The sequence below is a fragment of the Furipterus horrens genome, unplaced genomic scaffold (genome assembly GCF_987537825.1).
Source record: "Furipterus horrens unplaced genomic scaffold, mFurHor1.1.pri manual_scaffold_4, whole genome shotgun sequence".
NCBI lineage: Eukaryota > Metazoa > Chordata > Mammalia > Chiroptera > Furipteridae > Furipterus > Furipterus horrens.
In genome coordinates, this window is record NW_028327174.1 from 64,004,687 (window position 1) to 64,023,544 (window position 18,858).

Consider the following 18,858-nt stretch of genomic DNA (forward strand, 5'->3'; position numbering starts at 1 on the left):
GGAATTCACGCAGCTCTGGATTAAAAGCTGATGGACACCACAACACAGAAAGACCTCCCCAATCAGAATTGAATGATTGGCAGCTACGGTAAAGCTGAACTATGTCTAGGAAGTAGGGAAACAGTTTCTCTAACTTTTCTAAAACTAGCCTGGTTTGGTAGGGCAGAAATATGTGTGTGTGGGTGTTTTAAAGAAAATAAGACTTAACAGTAGAAATCTACAAGTAATCTAAATCTATATAACAATTAAATAAACAGTTCTTTTTCTTTTCACTAAACTCTGGTATTGAGAGTTATAATTCTGGCGGCGGGCAATCGGGCCCCTAACTAAACAGCCTGTGGGTTCTGTTTCAATTGGAGCAGCCCAGGGGTTCTGTTACAACCAGGGGCTGAAGGATGGGACAAATAGAGAGATGTTGTCCTAAGGAGACAAACTTTCAATTATAAGAGAATATTTTCTGGGAGTCTAATGTACAGCATGGTAATTATAGTAAATAACACTGTTTTGTATACTTGAAATTTGCTAAGAAATCAGGTCTTGAGTATTCTCACCACACACATGATGGTGGTAATCATTTCACATATATGTTTATAAAATCATCACATTGTGCACTTTGAATCTATACAACTTCATTTGTCAATCAGACATCAATAAAGCTGAAAAAATGAACTCAAAAGAGAGAAAGAGCTGAAGGTGATGGGATAAGACAGAAATGTAACTATCTGAGTTGAAAGTCAAGAAGTATAGGCATCACAAGACACACACTGTCTATGAGAATGACAAAGTCCAGGCACCAACAATTTGGAAGTTTTTTCTTGTATTGATTGGCCTTTGCTAAATCCAAGGAAAGCAATCATAAGGCTTTCTCAGAGTTAGAAGGAAGAATAAATAAGACAAGGGGGTGAAAAGCATATGGTTTTGATAAGGCAGAAGGGCATGAGTATAGAGAATGGGACTGGAAGAAGCTGACCCAGATGCAGACTAGAAAATGTTTGTATCCTAGAACTACACTTAAGAATTGAAAATCATCCCATTGTGAGACTTCTTTGAACACATTCCTTCTTTCTCTACCGGCTTTGATAACTCCATTCTTTTTTCTTTTTCAATGGCTGAGTAATACTTTGCACCATTGGTTAATTGTCTGGCCCTTCAGCTGGGTAACCTCTTTTATGAGAACAAGGACCACATTTCTTTTGTCCAACATTGTGTGCAATTGCATACTAACCTTATATTGAGCCAGCCATTACTTACTTGCTGAATGAATGCATGAATGGGGCAAGCTTGACATTTTGGACAAGAAGTAGAGAACAATAAGGAATGTGGCTGTAGAGACATTGATTTCTGGCTCAAGGAGAAATTGCAGAGGTGCTCTTGAGAATGGGGCAACTACTGTAGACTTAAAGATGCAGTGAGAATGTGCAGTCTTCCTGGGAAAGGGCACAGTCTGCTGAGAAGCTGGAGGGACTGGTTGGAGAGATAATATACATTTCACAACATGATCATTAACAGGAAAAGAAGATGGTTCTATGCCTTGCTTTTAAAAAGCTGACTCCACAAGCACATCTGGAGAGATCTGGATTAACCTAATATCACAATTAAAGTAAAAAAAAGAAACTGACTTTGAGTTCTTGGTTAACAGTAAGCTCGAAATGAGTGACAGATAGGATGTGACCATCAAAATTGAGAGAGGCTGCATTGATAGATCCTACAATCTTCAGTGATGCAGATGACAGGCTTAAATTGCTCTGGGCTGTCAGACTATTGTGTGACTTTCCTTTGTGAGTCCTACACTTTAATAAGTAAGGAGTTACATCTGAACATATTCAGGAGAGAAGCCCCCAGAATGATAAAGATATTGAAAAGTAGGTTATGCAAGGAACTGTGGCTGTTTTGCTTAGAGAAAGATTGTAAAGAGGCATGAGAGCTGGCTTGGAGAATCTGCAGGGCTGTCGAGTGGGAGAGGCTTTAGTCTAGTGCCAAGTGACCTTGAGGGCAAAACTAGACTGGTAGGCAGGAGCTATAGGCAGATAGATTTCTGCTCAATGAGCCTGAGGACTGATAGATTGGAGACAGTTGCATTCTGGGAGGAAGGAGAGCTGGCTCAGAAGCTGGGGAACACCCTGCCAGGGGTGTCCAGCCCAGGCAGCGTGGTCACATGCAGCAAGGCTGGGCATGGCACCAAGGGCTACAATGACTTCTAAATTCACTCCCAACACTGAAATCCTGTGATCCACAAGCCTTTTGACTTCTATGTCTGTTATGAGGATCACTGGAGATTAATTTTGTGGAAGTGCTTTGTAAACACAAAAGCATTTTACCAATATAAGGTATTGTTACTATTTTCTCATCACTTCAGGAAAGGGAGACGTCAGTTCTGTCCCGATTGCCCTTTTCTCTACTTATCTCTAATCTCTCTTCAGCCTCACAAAGATTTCTGATTTATAAATACTGAATTTAATATTATTATGACTACTGTCCCCTGTCTCGGATTTCAAATGTTCAAAATGCTTCATAAATAGCAAATGATGCTTTATTTTTCACTAATGAGGCAAAGGCCCTCTATTTGGGATGCCGATCATGGCTCTGATCCTATGGTGGAAAGGGACAGAGTAGCTAAATTATTATACTCTGCATTATGGAACAGAATTCATGAAATCAATAGCATTCTCACAAAAATCTGTTTAACAAAAAAGTACCCATGTTAATAAACAAATAAACAAAATAAACAAACACACACATGAATAAATAAACCTCAGAGTCCATGCTGATACAACTTGATTTGGGTTCTTTATCCAGAGTGAGCTCTGGGGGCCCATCAACACTCAGGCAATGAGAATATCTATTATTTGATGGCTTAGCTTACTTGTCACAGAGTATTACAACTTAGAAGAATTAATTGCCAGATAAATAAAGTCCCAATTCTATTTTTGGGTGTTCAAAATATTTTCTCCACCAAACCGTAATATCATCTCTAACAAGTAACTACTTGACAGCTTTGAAATATTTCTTTTCATTTTACTGCCCCCTTCAGGAGATTTAACAGAGAGTAAACCAGAGGAGCCAGAAAGAGAGCAAACTGGATGTAGACGCTCCTAAAAAGTAGTTAACTAAGCTACAAAACACCCCTCACACCCAGACATGTGTTCTCAAAACTGTTTATGTATTTTGTTCTCTGGCCGAGTTAAACCCAGGTCAGAAAGGGGATTTGGAGGCTGAAATTTATACAAGGCAATAGACCAAAAGTATGTCTCCGATAAGGAGAAATACAAAGAATTTTTTGATACACTTCTCTCATGATGCTATGCATCATCAGGAAGGAGAGAGATTTTTAAAAGAAGCTTTTAGTTTATACTCTGTATTCAGTCTAACACATTCTGTATTTGTTTTCTGTCAATGAGGTTTAACTTTTAATGTAGGCTATGCTTATCCACATAAAGATGATTCTGTGAAATCTATTAAATACTTTTATATATTGTGATTACAATTCTCTAACAACCTAATGATGAGTATTCTGGGAAACCCCTACAAGTTGCTATTACAAGGCAGGAGGAGGCAGGAATAAATAAATCATTGGCTAATCTCTTACGCTCGTTGTCAGCATCCCCAATCCATCTTTGCTAAAAACTGTAAGACAATGGGGCCTGTCTTCAGTGATCCACTTCATTGCATAGTTACCCTCATATTAATCTATGCTTGAAGGACAAGCTCCGGATCGAACACTTGACCCTCAGTAGGTCTAACAGGGGCCTACTAGTGTTTGGTAAATGCTCATGACTTATCAGCATTAAGAAGAGGGAATGCAGAGTTACTACAGTAATCTGTTCAACATGTTATGTCATTGATGTGGACAAAAGTGAAATACATTCTTCTCATGGAGCAGACTGTGGATCTTTGAGGAACACAGGCTTCAACAATGACAAATCCGCTGTTCCTCAGGTTTGGGACATACCTTGATTCCCGTAGCTGGCATCGATCCCAGAGCCATCCCACGAGTCCACAGCACTGTCCACACTGGGCACGGTGGAGGGGTACATGTCAGTGAGCTTGCCCGGCTTCTGCGCTGGAGAGGGGTCGTCCTCCACATCGCCCAGGTCACTCAGATGGCTGGGAATGGGGAACTTCTTGGGACTTGATGCTGACTGAGCTTTAAAGATAGAAAAGCAGCTTAAGTATCAGAATATATTCAAATAAAAAAATATCAAATGCTCCCTGGCTAGAGAGTCATTTTCCTAGAAATACTCACATAGACATTTGCACATGCTTTTTGGGACGGAAATGCACTGGAAATTCTTAATTGTGGCTCCCAACCCACTCACCATCTGTCTGTTTCTTAATTTTCAAGGTGACAGTCTCTCCTGCCATCTGTAACAAATGGATGGCTTCACTCAGAGGCTTCCCTTTCAGGCTGCTGCTGTTGATGGCTAGGATTCGGTCTCCAATGTGGATCGCGCCAGTTCTGAAATACCGAACAGGAATAGGAAGAGTAGAAATCATCCCTGTGTGCTACAGAATATCATTTCCTGGCCAGACTTTATATATTCATAATGGTAAAGACTTGGCATGGGTCTCTAGAAGCCACTAGTAGCTGTCTCCTGGGCAGTGCTACAAGACAACTGCATTTGTTGTGAATTATTTTTTAGTTTCAAATAAAAGCAGAAAAAGTGTTTTAATTAGTATTTTAAATGGACTTGTGTGGTTGTTAAATTCCAAGAAAGCTGAGTCATTTGGTAACCCTCTTGAAAATCCCAAGGAAACAAACAATAAATGTTGTGATTTTTAGCATGGGGCATTTCTTCTTTGTATAGATCTAAAATGTTGAACATAGTCATTATCCTAGCTCACTGGAAGTGAGGTTCAGAGAGATGGGGACATACACCAGACCCTGGTGTGGTAGAGCTCCCTGTGAGTGATTTCAAGGGTTGAAAAAGGCTGATCTCAGGCATCAATTACAGTCATGCACCACATAACAACGGAAGTATGTCCTGAGCAATGTGTCGTTAGGTGAGTTCATGTCCTGCGAACATCATAGAGTGCTCTTACACACCCTAGAAGGTAGACCCTACCGCACACGTAGGCTGTATGGTATCTAGCCTAGGGCTCCTTTGTCATTGTTGAAGCCCGTGCTCCTCAAAGATCCATGTGTGGCGCGTTACTGTACAACACAGCACAGAACCAAACCAAGCACAAGAGACAGGAATGCGATCAAGAGACGCAGTGAACATGAGATGAGTGAGCCTGCCACCAGCGTAACACTATGTACTGTTTTACAGCAAACGTTTTATATAAATAGAAACAGTATACTCTAAAACAGCAATGAATAGGACAGCATACTAACTACCTAAACCAGTAACATAGTCATTGATTACCATTATCAAATATTATGGACTGTACATAGTTGTATGTATGTGCTATACTTTTATACGATGGCAGATAGTAGGTTTGTTTACATCAGCATCACCATAAACACATGAGTCATTATGTTTGGACAGTTACGAGATCGCTAGGTGATAGAATTTTTCTTACAGGACCACTGTGGTCTATGTGGTGATTGTTATATGGCATGTGACTGTAGTGCTAGGTTTGAATTCAACTCTACCACCTTCCAGCTGTGGGACCTGGGGACCTTATTTTAACCCCCCCAGGGTGTCAGTTTCCTTATCACCCCGATGCGGGTAATCATCTTACAGGGAAGCCCTGAAGATTAAATAGGAAAACATATGTGAAGGGCCTGGTAGTGTATTTGAAACGTGAAAAAAGAAAATTAACTTACTGATCAATAAACTAATAAACTTTTGGCCTTTCTCCTCCTCTTCCCATCCTCACCCAATTCTGAACTAGCAGATTGGAATACAATTCTGATGGTCAGCATATCTACCTTAGTTTGGAAGCACTGGGTGGGGAAGGAGTACAGCTGGGGCTGTGGGCAGCTGTGGTGGGCAGCAGAAGCAACACTGGGTCATGCAGGTTACGAGTGGCTGCTTAAAAAGTCCACCAATGCATCAACTCAAATAATTATTTTTCCCTGAAAAGAAAAATCACTTCATTCTCTCACAAAGAATCTCTACTTTAGGAAAGATCTGTGTTGTAAGCCATACAACACTTGAGCAGTAGCTTGTCAAATCAGATAAATATTAATTTTTTCTTGTTTTCTCCCTAACATAGATACCTAGGACAGTAGGACACCTGAAGAACACCATATTATAGGTGTCTCTATTAATATCACAATATGAAATTCCAACAGGATAACCTTTCTGACTGGCCTCAAGGCCCTCATCAGGGAGAAGAAGATGTTGGATGAGATGACTTCTAGGGTACCATGCTGCTCCAAACTTCTGCACTGCCACATCTCTATTTTGAAAACTCTTGTCATCAAATGTTAAGTGTGAATGATGTGAGTGCATTCCTGAGCCAGGCTACTGAAGTACCTGTCTGGCTATGATGCATGGAATATCCTCCCCACAAAAGGCTGCAGAAAGATGCAGTTTAATGGGAGGCTGGGGTTGCGTGCTAATGAAAACAATTTGCCAAAGGAGTAGGTGGCTGTTTTAAATTGCAAGATATTATTAAGATATTACACTTTGTTTCCTGAAATCTTTGAAGATAAAGCCTGTGTCATCCTCTCCCGAAAACACGGCACTGAAGGCCAGTGCCTGTGGGTAACAGAGGCTCAGTAAATGTTTGCTGAATTGAAGTGGACAAGCCTGTTAACCTCCCTGAACTTTAGCCTCCTTCTTTCAAAGTGGACACAATATAAATCTACCTCTAGTCAACTGTGGTCAGTTTATACATTTGTAGAGACTAATATCAATGCTAAGCCCGTGACACCTTTCACTGCCTGTAAGATGCCTCTCAAAGTCAAGTTGATTTCTCAAGCTCAAAAGTCGCTCTTTTGTGCAGATTTGAAAAAGTCAACAAAGAAACCAAGCAGGAGAGCAGAGTATGTCTTTATGTGGCTGGGAGGAAGGAAACTCATCTCAGACACAGGCAAGTGTAACAGTTCCTTCACATTTTTACCTTTCAGCTAATCCCCCTTTAGTGAGGCTTGAAATGATTATAGGATCAAATGGCTCTTCAGTTCCTGAAATCGTGATGCCAAGGGGCCCCCCATAGCGCTTAAGCTCCACAGTGTAAATAATTGCTCCGGAACTTTCTTGTTCATCTGCAATAAAGTCCAAGGAATCATAATTGGTTTTTTTGGAGAAAGCAAAGTAATAAGGCATATATATTCAGGCAGAAAATAAGAAATTCAGAACAGCATCATCAGAGCATTACGTCTCAGGAAATAATGATTTTGGGAAGTTGCATTTCCTTAGCAGGATATTACAGTCTAACAGGAAGACAGTCAGTTCACGGCCTAATAACCTATGTTTTAAATCTGTGAGTGGTCCACCAGCTGGCACTGAGGCCCTTCAGACAGTGTCTGTGCCCAGCCCAGTGTTTGCCCAGCATTTTGTAAGTGTTCCATTAATACCTGTGGAATGAACCCACGGCTGAGGAGGCAACTGTGGAGGTGAGAGTCATTCAGTGACAAAGTGGTCAGACCACACAATTCCTATTTTCAGGCTTTACAAGCAAGCTAACTTTCAATACAGAAAAGTCCATTTTACTCAGGTTGGGAGCAAACTCTTAACACATACATGATCAAGTGGAACTTAGAAAGTTTGGATTGGAACTCTAGAAACCCTAATGTATCATTGCACTGCCTGTGTCTTAAAATGTAAATCTTGTTGATGAATTCACGGATATTGAAACAGAGGTTTGAATAATTCTCTCCTCTGTTCTTGAGATTAAAGCCATGAAAGTTACATTTCAATAGCATATATCAGGCTGCCACACTGTTATAAATTCATTTTTCCTCTTTTTTCTTCTCTTTAAAAAAAAAACTTTATTTTTATTGTTGACACTATTACAGATGTCCCATTCCTTCCCCCCATTTACCCACCTCCACCCAGCCTCTGCCCCTCCCCTTTCCTCTGGCCATCACCACCTGTTGTCTGTGTCTAGGGTTCTTTGGTTAATCTCTTCACCTTCTTTTTGTTATTTAACATTAGCATGAAGGAAGACAGTTGTGAAATGTGGTCTGCCTAAGCATTGGTCTGAAAGATGTCAGGAGATGCCTTCAGCGAGGGTGGGTGTTTTGACTGTGTCTGTGTTGCAAATATGAAGTCTCAGGTTCTTATTTGCTAATGGCACACTTAAGAATTTTGAGCATTCCTTGTTTTATCCCTTGGGCCCGGGAGCGGTGAATGGTTAAGGAGGTATTTCATTTCTGTACCTAAGGATACAGTGAAATGGTTCAGTAGCTACTTTAGCAAAACAGTCAGCTTTTACGGTCAGACTGTATCATGGTGAAGCATTAACACCATCACATTTCTGCAATGAGCAACTGTTCTTTTCTGATATGAGATCCCAAAAATAAGGAGGAAAAGAAGAGCTTGAATGAACAATTCAAGCATCTATGTGTGCAGTGAAAAAATTCCAATGAATATAAAATGAAAGGTTTATAGAGTGATATTGGAAGTGATGTGTCCTCTCCCGCCGGCACCTACTTCACTTCTGGCCGTGGGCGGGGAGTTCCGAACGTACCCATTGCCTCTGCCTCCTCAGTGCTCCACTCCTAGTAGGCTCCATACACACAGGATTAAAGACCAACTGCCACCCACCGCAGCATTTAAAATGACATCTCAGTGTATAAAAGTCTTCAGTATTAGACTCAGTTTATATTGGCAGTGGAGAATCCTTTATATCAGCAATTTTCAACCAGTGTGGTACAGCACACTCATGTGCTGCAAGAATTTTTAAAATGTGCAATACCTGACTATTTAGTCAGGGGCACTGACCTCTTTTCCCTTAGATTGTCAAATAAAAAAATACCAACAGTCAACACAACAATAGCCGTTCGGTGTGAATGAATCAAATTTATACCTTTTTTTTTTTTTTTTGTCAGATTGGCAAAAGATGGAACATATATTGGTGTGCCACAGAATTTTAGTAATTAGTTCACGTGTGCAGTGAGATGAAAAAGATTGAAAATCGCTGCTCTGTATCAAGTCATCAATAGCTCTGCGTGATGGTACACAAACTTCACCCAGGTTTCTCCTAATGTTTTGCCCAACAGGCTGGTGAGGGTTTGCTAAGGAGCTACTGAGAGAAGCACCAGGATATAGGTAGTCAAAAAATGGAGGCAGAGGTTAAAAGTCTAAATTTTTCTACACTATGATAGGTCGTCACTCTTCAGAGCTGGCTTTGATATAAACCAATACGGCATTATCAGGTACGTGACGTGTACTTTGCAGCCTGTGTCACCAATATTCTGTATAAAAGTATAGGTGAATCATTTGATTAGGAAACGCTGGCATAGTTACCACTGGTTACTACCGGGCACTCTGCTGGCCATTCGGTGCGGGTGTGTATTCCAGTGGAGAGACCCTGACCCTTTATTTTCTCCCGCAGGGCAAGCATGAGCACACTTCGTCAACAGGTGCCGCACGTTCTGGATTTGGCCACCAGCTTTTTATGAAAGTTGTGGGAAATGGCAGCTGCCAGCACCTGGCACCCAGCTGCCCAGAACCCAGGAACCTGTGGGAAGTGTCAGATGCAAACAGCCACGAGTGCACGGGGAGCTGAGCTAGGGTGCAGTCTCACTCAGTGGGAGAAGCTGGTTCCAGGTGGCTCAGTCTTCAGGCAACCCGGACTGAGTCTCCTGTGTTATTGTGGGGCGGGTTCCGCACCTTGCATCACAAAGATGACGAAATCACACTTACGATGAAGTAAACAGGTTTAGGACAGTTAGTTTCAGGCTACCTTATGTAGGGGTGTTTTAATCTAACTAGAAGAACTGTTAGGGCACTCAAGTTTAAAAGGTGATGGAAATGCAAATCAAGAAGATGCGAAAGGGGCAGCATCTTAATGAAAGACACATTCTAGTGACCACACTGGGGTGGAAAATGAAAGAAGTGATGCTATATTGAGACTATGACAGAAGTGGAAGCTGACTTCTGATTTGTTCATCAAATAAACTGCCAGAAACAAAAAAGAGAAAGGGAGATTTAATAGACATTACAACCTAAAACAATGAGTTGATCATTTTGGATCCTCATTTGAACTAATTGCTTTGAAAAACATATCTATCTATGTATCTATGTATCTATCTATCTATCTATCTATCTATTTATCCACGTATATGAAAATCAGGCAAAATGGAAACATTAAGTGCATATTTAATGATACTAAGAATTACTGCTAATATTTTAAAGGGTGATATTTAGTTATATATTTTAGAAGTCTTAAATTAGGGTGGGAGTATAGATGAAGCAAGACTGATCATAAGTTAACAATTGTTAATGCGTGGTGATGTATGATGGTTCATTATACCGTTTTAACCTATTTTTAAATATTTGAAGTTTTTATAATAACATTTAAATTTTTAAATAAAATTTTACTTATAAAATAATACTAAATTTAATAGCTATACTTAATTTACTAAATTTATAATGAATATTTAATTCAATCATATTTAATTTAATATTATAATATTTATAACAATAAATATTTAATAAAATAATATCTAATTTAATAACAAGTTTGATTCCCTCAGAAAACTCTGTGTGGATGCCTTGAGTAAACAGATATTTAATTAGCTTGGCTTCCTCATTTGTGGCGGCTGCCCGTACACTGTCTCATCCAGACCCTTATGGCCCATTTGCCACCCAGGCAAGGTCCCAGAGCATCCCACTGCCACTTGCTCTAGGGGAGGCCCCCATCTCAGCTCTGTCCAGGTTTTTAGAACAATGGTTTCTTCTAAAATTTTTTTCCCGGTAGGGATCTAGCCTTTGCCCCTCTCCCTCCCATTCATTTTCACCAGTGCTGCCAACATATAATTCCTTCTCTTTTCCTCCTATAATATTTTAAAGGTATAAATCTGAATATGTTTCTCTTTTACATGATGCTTTCCATTGGTTCCCCAACTCCTTAAGAATAAAATACAACCCCTTTCTTTTCATGAATTGAGCTGGAGCCTCTATGATTCCAGTCAGTCACACTATCCTCCCATTCCAATCTGGTCTCCTAAAGTCTTCCTCACTGTAGCTTCTTTAAGAGCACTTTTCTGACACCTTTAACCTTGACCTGTCACTCCTTGTGCACAAACATCTTTCTTCTCCTGGAGAATTTCTGGTAACTTTAAAATGTGGCTCAGAGGCCTTATCTTTCAGGAAGGCTTCCTAGCTCCTCAGCTGGGGCTGGAGGCCTTTGAGCTCCCACAGCTCCTATGCATTCTTCTAGTGTTTCTCACCTTTTTATTTTAACTCTTGCTTCTGCCCCAACAAGAAGAAAAATTAAATTAAAATTCTTCCTGACCAGAGGAATATGAAGGAGTAAGATTCACTCAGGTAGGACTAAGCTTTGGAGGGCCACTAACCATTACAATGTAATATTTAAGATTCCTTACTCTCTGAGAACCAATTTTTGCTCCCAATTTGAGAAGGCATGTTCTAGAATGTTCTTTTCACTAGATGTTTTCATTATCTCTCTACTTGTCTCCTCCATTAGAATAAGATCACCTTGAAAACAAAGGTGTCTGGCACCAAGGACACATCAGTAAATGCCTGAACAGACGAATAAAGGATGCATGAATGTTAATATTAGCATGCAGTCACTGGTTCTGAGACAGGATAGTAAGAAACTAGGAAAATTCCTGGGCAGGTGGAATGGGGAAACTGAGACAAGAACATTAAACAAGGCTAGTTTGAGCAACTTACAGCCAGCTGGTAAATCAGGAGACCTTACCTCCCCTAACCAAGGACACTTGAGAGCAAATGGTGTATACCTCTCCTCCCTAGCCAGAGAATACAGAGCTTCCAAGGCCACCAACCACAGGAGTGCAGGGAAGACAGGAACACCAATGCAGATGAAGAGATAACACCTGCACAGAGGGAGTGAGCTTGGGAAGAAGCCGCACAGCTCCGCCTAGGAACTACCCCCTACTGCCCAAACTCCCAGGTTTCTTCTATGTAAACTTGCTTCTGAAAGCTCAAGGGGAAGGTGGACGTTAGCGTTTCCACCCACCACCTTCTCAGATTGATGGCCTCTGGTATGAATAATCCAACCCCTGTTTCTGCTTCTTGGCTGAGCGGTGACAGGGAGCAGGAGCTGGGACTCAGCTGCCCTCCAGCTTCAGTTCAAGGGAAGAGCTCTCTAGGGGAGCCTTGTGGTCCTCCTCCCCGCTACTCCAAGGTCTAGTTTCCTTCTCCAAAGGGATCCAGACTCAATCTGGCTTCTTCAAAGAGTGAGAATAAGACCTGGGTTTGCTGAGCCAGCTCCAGGCTGCACTTCCAATTCCAACTGCCTTCTAGGGCTTTAGCGCAACAACTGGCCTGTGAAAGGCTCTGCCGCTGAGGAGCAGGGTGATAACTGCCCGACGCTCAGGCAGTTTGGGAGGTGGAAACACTCCAACTCCCTCTCCTTGAGGCTGCTCCAGCTTGGAAAGCAGCAACTGGAGTATTTAACCAGAACAGAAACTTTCTGAAAAGGAAAAATGCAAGATCACCAGGAAGTTGCAAAGTGAGCCTAACCAGATGGTAATGATATTATAAGCAGCTTTTATATTAGAACAGAAGGTTTACAACTATTAGTGAAAGACAGGAGAGGGGGCCAGCCTACTTGTTTGTTCTGCTCAGCTCTAGTTAAGAAAATGAATGGGACCATGGAACAGATGCAAAATTGCAGCGTTACTTATGGGCAACGTTATTTTCAGGCTTCGTGAGCGCCGCCTGTTAAACAGAACGAGCACCCTCTGGCTTGAATCCGTAACGGCAGCTGCTGCTGTGGCCGAACAGGAGGCTTGGATTTGCGGGAGAGCCTTTGGAATGCATAAATGTACAGGTCAGTCAAAGTTCGTGTCAACTGAAAGTGATGGACTGTATTTCATAGTATAGCTACATTTCTTGGAGGGGGACAGGCCTGAGTAAATAAACTGTTTAGAAGAGCTTTCTTACTGTTGTGTGATCTGAGCAGACCCTTAGAAACTACTGAAACACATTTGGAAGCCTCCATTTCTCTCTTCCTACAATTTCTCCAAATTCTCTACTGTTTTGCTTCAGGATTCCTTTTCCGATCTACAAACTCTCCCCTCTGCATTTCCATCAGATCTAGATGCAATCAAGGCAAAGGGACAGATTCTGTTTCAAGAAGGCTATTTGCATCTTTGTGGATCTTGGGATTGGGGAATAGCCATTGTTTTGGTATCTGGGATCCAGGCAGGAACCCTTTGGCCGTACTTAATTTAAGTTTCTGTGGTAATGAACAATAAAAAATGCAAAGGCTCCTGAAGGCAGCAAGGTCTCTGAATATAGAGGGAGGGAAATCCCTATAATCAAGTGTTCCAAAAGATCCGGCCATTGTGAAATCAAGCTAAAATTATTTTAATAACACCACTGTTGATCATTAGCATTTATTGGGCCTTATTAGGTGCCACATAGTACTGCTGAGTGCTTCAATTTATTACCTGCTTTGATCTGAAAACAGCCAGGGGAAATAGGCATTAAGTGGACATTTATAGATGGAAAAACTGATGCTGAGAGAAGTTAATTTTCCTAAGTTTCCCAGCGTGTCAGTTGTGAAGCCCATCTAGTGTTCTTATTCATTTTATTCTCCTGCTTCCCAAGACTGAACTAAAAACAGGTCATTCAGATGCTCTCAAATGTCTCATTGAATACTGCAGTAAATGATTGCAACCTGTGTTCACTCACCAATGACCATGGCCTCTCTCCCCTGCTATAAGTCCTCCCCATTGACTGCTGGGTTAAGTTCAAATGTCTTAATATGGTTTAGCAGGACCATAATAATCTGGCTTCAGCGGAGTTTTCTACTTTTCTTACACATAGTTGTTGGCTTCAGCTACATCTGCCACTAGGATGTGCCATGCTCTCTGGCCTCCTGCTTGGTTCATACTCTTCCTGTGAGAAATTCTAACAATACCTCCCAGACAATTTCAAGACTAAGGTTGTTAGAAGCATTCCTTGAGCTCTCCAGGCATCAGTGGCCGCCTCTACATTCTTTTAACATTTTGTGCATACCCCTAGAACATTCATCATGTTGTTAACTATTGATTTTCTTCTGTTTCTCTTATAAAGGTGGTGACTGATTTAAGGGCAGACAGGGATGGTGTCCTTTTTAATCTAAGAACTGGCAGTCCTTAGCATAGTACCTTTCACCTCATAGACACTAAATGAATGCTGACTGCATGCATGAATGAACAAACAAACACTTACACAATGTCTGAAAACAGTTCTACCATCTCCTTGGGTAAGGTACAAGGCAGAGCAATGAAACCAGTGAAGCTGGGAGATATGCCTAATAAACATATTATGATTATCATAATGTACAGAGTGGCCCTCCCCAAAGTCCCCACAGCCCATGGTTTGGGGATGGGGGAAGGAAATAATACAGCTTTTAAGGTGCTTTGCATGTCTACAGCAGGCTTATAGCTAGGACCTGTAAAAGGGTGGATGATACTGTTTAAGATACTTTGCATATCAATGAAAAGGAGATAGCTAAACCTTTCCTGAAGGGCAGAGCCAGAAGGAAAGGGGCCAGCCATAAGGAAGGGGGCCATCTGTTTGAATGAATAGAATGGCCCCACCATCCACCATGAGAAGAAGCATGGTAGAAGGAGCATGATGGATCAGCCTGTCATAGCAGCCATGCAGTTTATAGTCAGGATCTGGCCATGCAGCCTGGGCTAGTAAGAAAGCAGGAATGCTGCTGCTTTGATCATGCCTGCTCCAGCTAACTCTGAAGCCACCAAGGACTCTGCCTTACAGACCTGGACTCAGTCTGGACTCTTGGAACTCGGGACATGCGAAAAGGACACTCTTCTTAGGACTTGTGCCTTTCCTGAACTTCACCATGATCCAGTGTAACACGGAACATGCTGATGACAATGTACCTCAGGTACTAAAGGAGGGAGCTGACAGATAAGGGATGGCAAACTACTGGGTTTGGTTAGGTTCATAACCTTTTGAGGATCAAGGGAAGTGCTGAGTGTCCTGAGAGGATAGGGCTCCAAGCTGAAGTGCTCCTAGCTGCACAGCCCCCCTGTCCCCCCGCCCCACTTGGAATACTGTAAATAAAGGCCTGTTTTTCTCAACACTAATTGTTGGGTCTTATACCAAGGCGCCACGTGAAGGAGCGTCGCTTTACTTGGTAATGGTCACGTTAGGCACAGGGATTATAGGGGGAAAGGTCTCAAGGGGGCAAAAATGACCTGAAAAAGGAAAGTAACAACTGAAAGTAGGATCTGGCTCTTCCAGAGCTCAGTTTTGCTGAATCTCCTCCCAATGTGTCTGCTCAGCCTGGCTTTGGGACTGGAACATTGCCAGCCATGATCTCCAAGCATATTCACCTCTGGCTTGGCTTTTTCACTCTGTAAGGAAGGTGGCTGAGATCTGCTTAGTTTGGTAAACCATGCAAAATGGGGTTCTCCACAGGGCTTTGCCTCTTCCCTAGCACAGAACCCAGAGTGATGCTGGAGGCGTTATCCCACTTTTGAAAGAAATCTCCAAAAGAAAGTGCAATTGAAACATGTTTGTAAATAGAGAGATGCAAATGTTGGCAACATAAAATCAGTTGCCTGGGAAATAACAATGAGTAGAAATCTGTGCATATTTAAAAATGTTGGTTATACATTTGGCCATAATCATCCTGGCTGTACAGTTGGATGTAACTACCAATTTGTTTTGACTTTGATTAGAAATCATAAACACATTGCCTGACATAACCATGAACTCTAGGTCTAGATGGTTTGATTACAGGCAATTCCAGAACATGGGCCATAACTCATTATTGGTTTGGATGAAATTATAGACAGCTGAAGCTCTCTTAACCAAGCTCCAATTAACTAATTTACCAGTTAACTATGGCTCTCCAACTTCTATAAATTATACTGACCAAATGACAGGGAATGTTCCAGATTAATAGGCTTCTCTCTCTAGTATCCCTGTGTACTTCTGCTCCTACTATCACTTGAATTGCAAGCTTAAAAATTTAGTTAATTACATTTATTCCCAAGCCTGTTTTGTCCCAATTTTACTTATTATTGTAACTGTGTAATTTAATGAATTTTACATAACCTATGAAATATGAGTATAGTGGTTCTGTGAAAATAAACTCAAATGCTTGGAAAAATTCAATAAGGGGGAGTTTATTAAGCAAATATCTACTATTAATTATGCAGAAGGAAAACTCAAAAACATTGGGGAAAGTAAAAATCTAGATGGGGTAAGCATTCTGATTGCTTTACATTTTTTTAAAGCTCTCACTGTATTAAAACAAATAAAAAACAAAAAAACTCCTAAAAGTGGAAATCATAAACTGTGTACTGTGGCTATAGTTTAGGCAAACAAACAGGTAAAAAGACTTATAACTATAATCAGCAGAATATTCATATGAAAGGCCTTGGCTTTACCTATAAGACTGGCAAAATTTTAAGTTAAACATTTATATTATGGATATACATGCTTTCTATAATTCCCCACATTAGTTGACTCTTTCAATTAACAGACTTTTTCTGATTAGCTCTAGCTTTATCATAATCAGATAAAAGGGCTTCTACTGTAGGGCTACCCAGAGTGTGGTCCTTGGACCAGAGCAGCATCATGACGAAGTCTGTTAGAAAGGCAGCAGCATCTCAGGCCCCATTTGGGAACAGTGCCCAAGAACTGTGTTTTAAAAAAAATAATTTTTAATTTTTTAATTACAGTTGACATACAATATTATATTAGTTTCAGGTAATCAGACATTTATATAACTTATGAAACAATCACTCCAATATTTCCAGTACCCATCTGGTATCATACATATTTATTACAATATTATTGACTGTATTCCCTCTGCTGTCCTTTACATCCCCGTGACTATTTTGTAACTACCAATCTGTATTTCTTAACCCTTTCCCCCTTTTCCTCATTCCCCCAACCTCTCTCCCCTCTGGTAACCATCAAAATGTTCTCTGTATATATGAGTTTGTTTCTGTTTTGTTTGTTCTTTTTTGTTTTTTTAAACAAGCTCTTCAGGTGATTCTGAGGCCCGCTAATGTTTGAGAAGCGCAGCTCCAATGGATTCACACATTGCTGGAAGCGCTAAAAATGGATACAGAACTTTTAGACGGAAACATGGTACAAGACTCATCATAGTACAAGAATCATAATATTTTCATTTCAAACTGACCCAGCAATCTTACTTCTAGGAATATTTTCTAATGAAATCATTCAAAAGAAGAAACGTTGAAGAAAGGTATCTATGCATAAAGATACCCATGACTGTACTATCCACAACAATAAATAATTAAAAGCAATGTAAGTAAGATGAGAAGAACGGTAAATTATAGTCAGTAAATAAAAATGATAGATAGTAAGGGTTATAAAATGGTAAAATGTTTATAAAATTAAGTAAAAATGTAACATGCACTTTGGTTGTAATTATGTAATATAACTATTAACTTGAAAATACTTGTTCCATTGTATTAGGGTGGTATTGGGTGATAATTTAGTTTTCGTCTTTAAAAATTATTTAAATACCATTGTAATAATGGTTATATAATGACACTCTCTTAATTATATCACTTAAAAGCACCATTACTTAAATACTATACTTTCAATGCACAATTTACAGACCTTTTTAACTGTGTAAAACTCAGCCACAATGTCACCAGCCAGCTGTTGTATGTAAAACATCAAGATCTAATATCTTCTGTGACAGATGGGCAGTTAGAGAAATCAGCTTTAACTAAGGAGGCTGCAAATACCTGAATTATCCTCATCTTTGCGGATTTTGAGCTTCACCAGGTCCTCACACTGCTGGAGGATCTGAACTGCATCTTCCATGGAACAGTTGTCCAGCCGAATGTTGTCTATTGCCAGTAATTTATCCCCAAGTTCCAAGGTTCCAGTTCTGTTAATAAATGCACAGCAACACAAGAGTAATAATGATGAGCACTTAACCAGGCCATTCAAGAGGTGTTAAGCATAATGTAGCATCGTGCTAGTCTTTAGAGGAAAAGAGGTTCTTCAACGGTTTTTAAATTGAATTTTATTGATAACCCGGCCTTTTTCCCAGTCTTATTTTGGATGGCCACCATGACATTAAATTGCAGAGTATTAAAAGTTTTTCCTTGTGTTGTCTTCTAACAGACCACAACAACTTTGTAAGCTTTACTCAGAAATTTGAAGGTTCCTAGGAAGGAAGGTAAAGTCTTGGGTCAATAGCCAGATCCCTTGTGCTTCTCCACATAGTTGTGCTACTTTTGATCCTCGGCAGTCTAGATACTAGGAGAGGGTTGAGGGACTGAGGAAAGTCAGGGTGGGATGCACTTAGTGGAGGTCTGAGACTTGTCACCTCTGCCATTTGCACCTGCACCAGGAAACTCACTGTGGCTGCAGCAGGAAGAAAACCTATCTGGACCGGAGTGTTTCCATTGAGAGTTTAAGACTAGCTGTGGACCACTGCAGGTCTATTGGGGGTTTTCTCATCATGAAGTGAGAAAAATAATATGAATGTATATGTGTTTGTATGTACATATATGTATACACACATATTTGTAAATAAGGTTATGTTTTGATAAGAACTACCCTTTATATATTATGTCTGTGAGAGACACTGCTAATTGCTTCCCAGCCTCCATTCTTTCCTTCCTTCTTTGGGATCACTCCCTAGAGGTGCACATCCCAGACTCCCAGCATCACCCCTACCTCCCCTCTGTGGCTAGAGAATTGCAGAGCTACGCAAGCTGGCGAGGATGGCAGCGCTGCCTCCCCTGCCCAGCGTTGCCTGCCTTGCTCCCAACTGTTCCATGAGAAGCAA

At 40.8% G+C, this 18,858-nt stretch overlaps 1 protein-coding gene across 2 annotated transcripts in view; it reads right to left on the minus strand.

The window, feature by feature from the left end:
• The window catches only part of GRIP1 (glutamate receptor interacting protein 1), a 681,920-nt gene that overhangs the window by 30,933 nt on the left and 632,129 nt on the right, over nucleotides 1-18,858 (minus strand). For both annotated transcript variants that reach the window (XM_090273572.1, XM_090273573.1), the window contains 4 exons: nucleotides 17,804-17,949; nucleotides 7,015-7,159; nucleotides 4,317-4,456; nucleotides 3,950-4,144 (listed from right to left, as the gene is read on the minus strand). In XM_090273572.1, coding sequence (XP_090129698.1) covers nucleotides 3,950-4,144; nucleotides 4,317-4,456; nucleotides 7,015-7,159; nucleotides 17,804-17,949 — 626 coding nt within the window. The remainder of the gene's footprint in view (nucleotides 1-3,949; nucleotides 4,145-4,316; nucleotides 4,457-7,014; nucleotides 7,160-17,803; nucleotides 17,950-18,858) is intronic.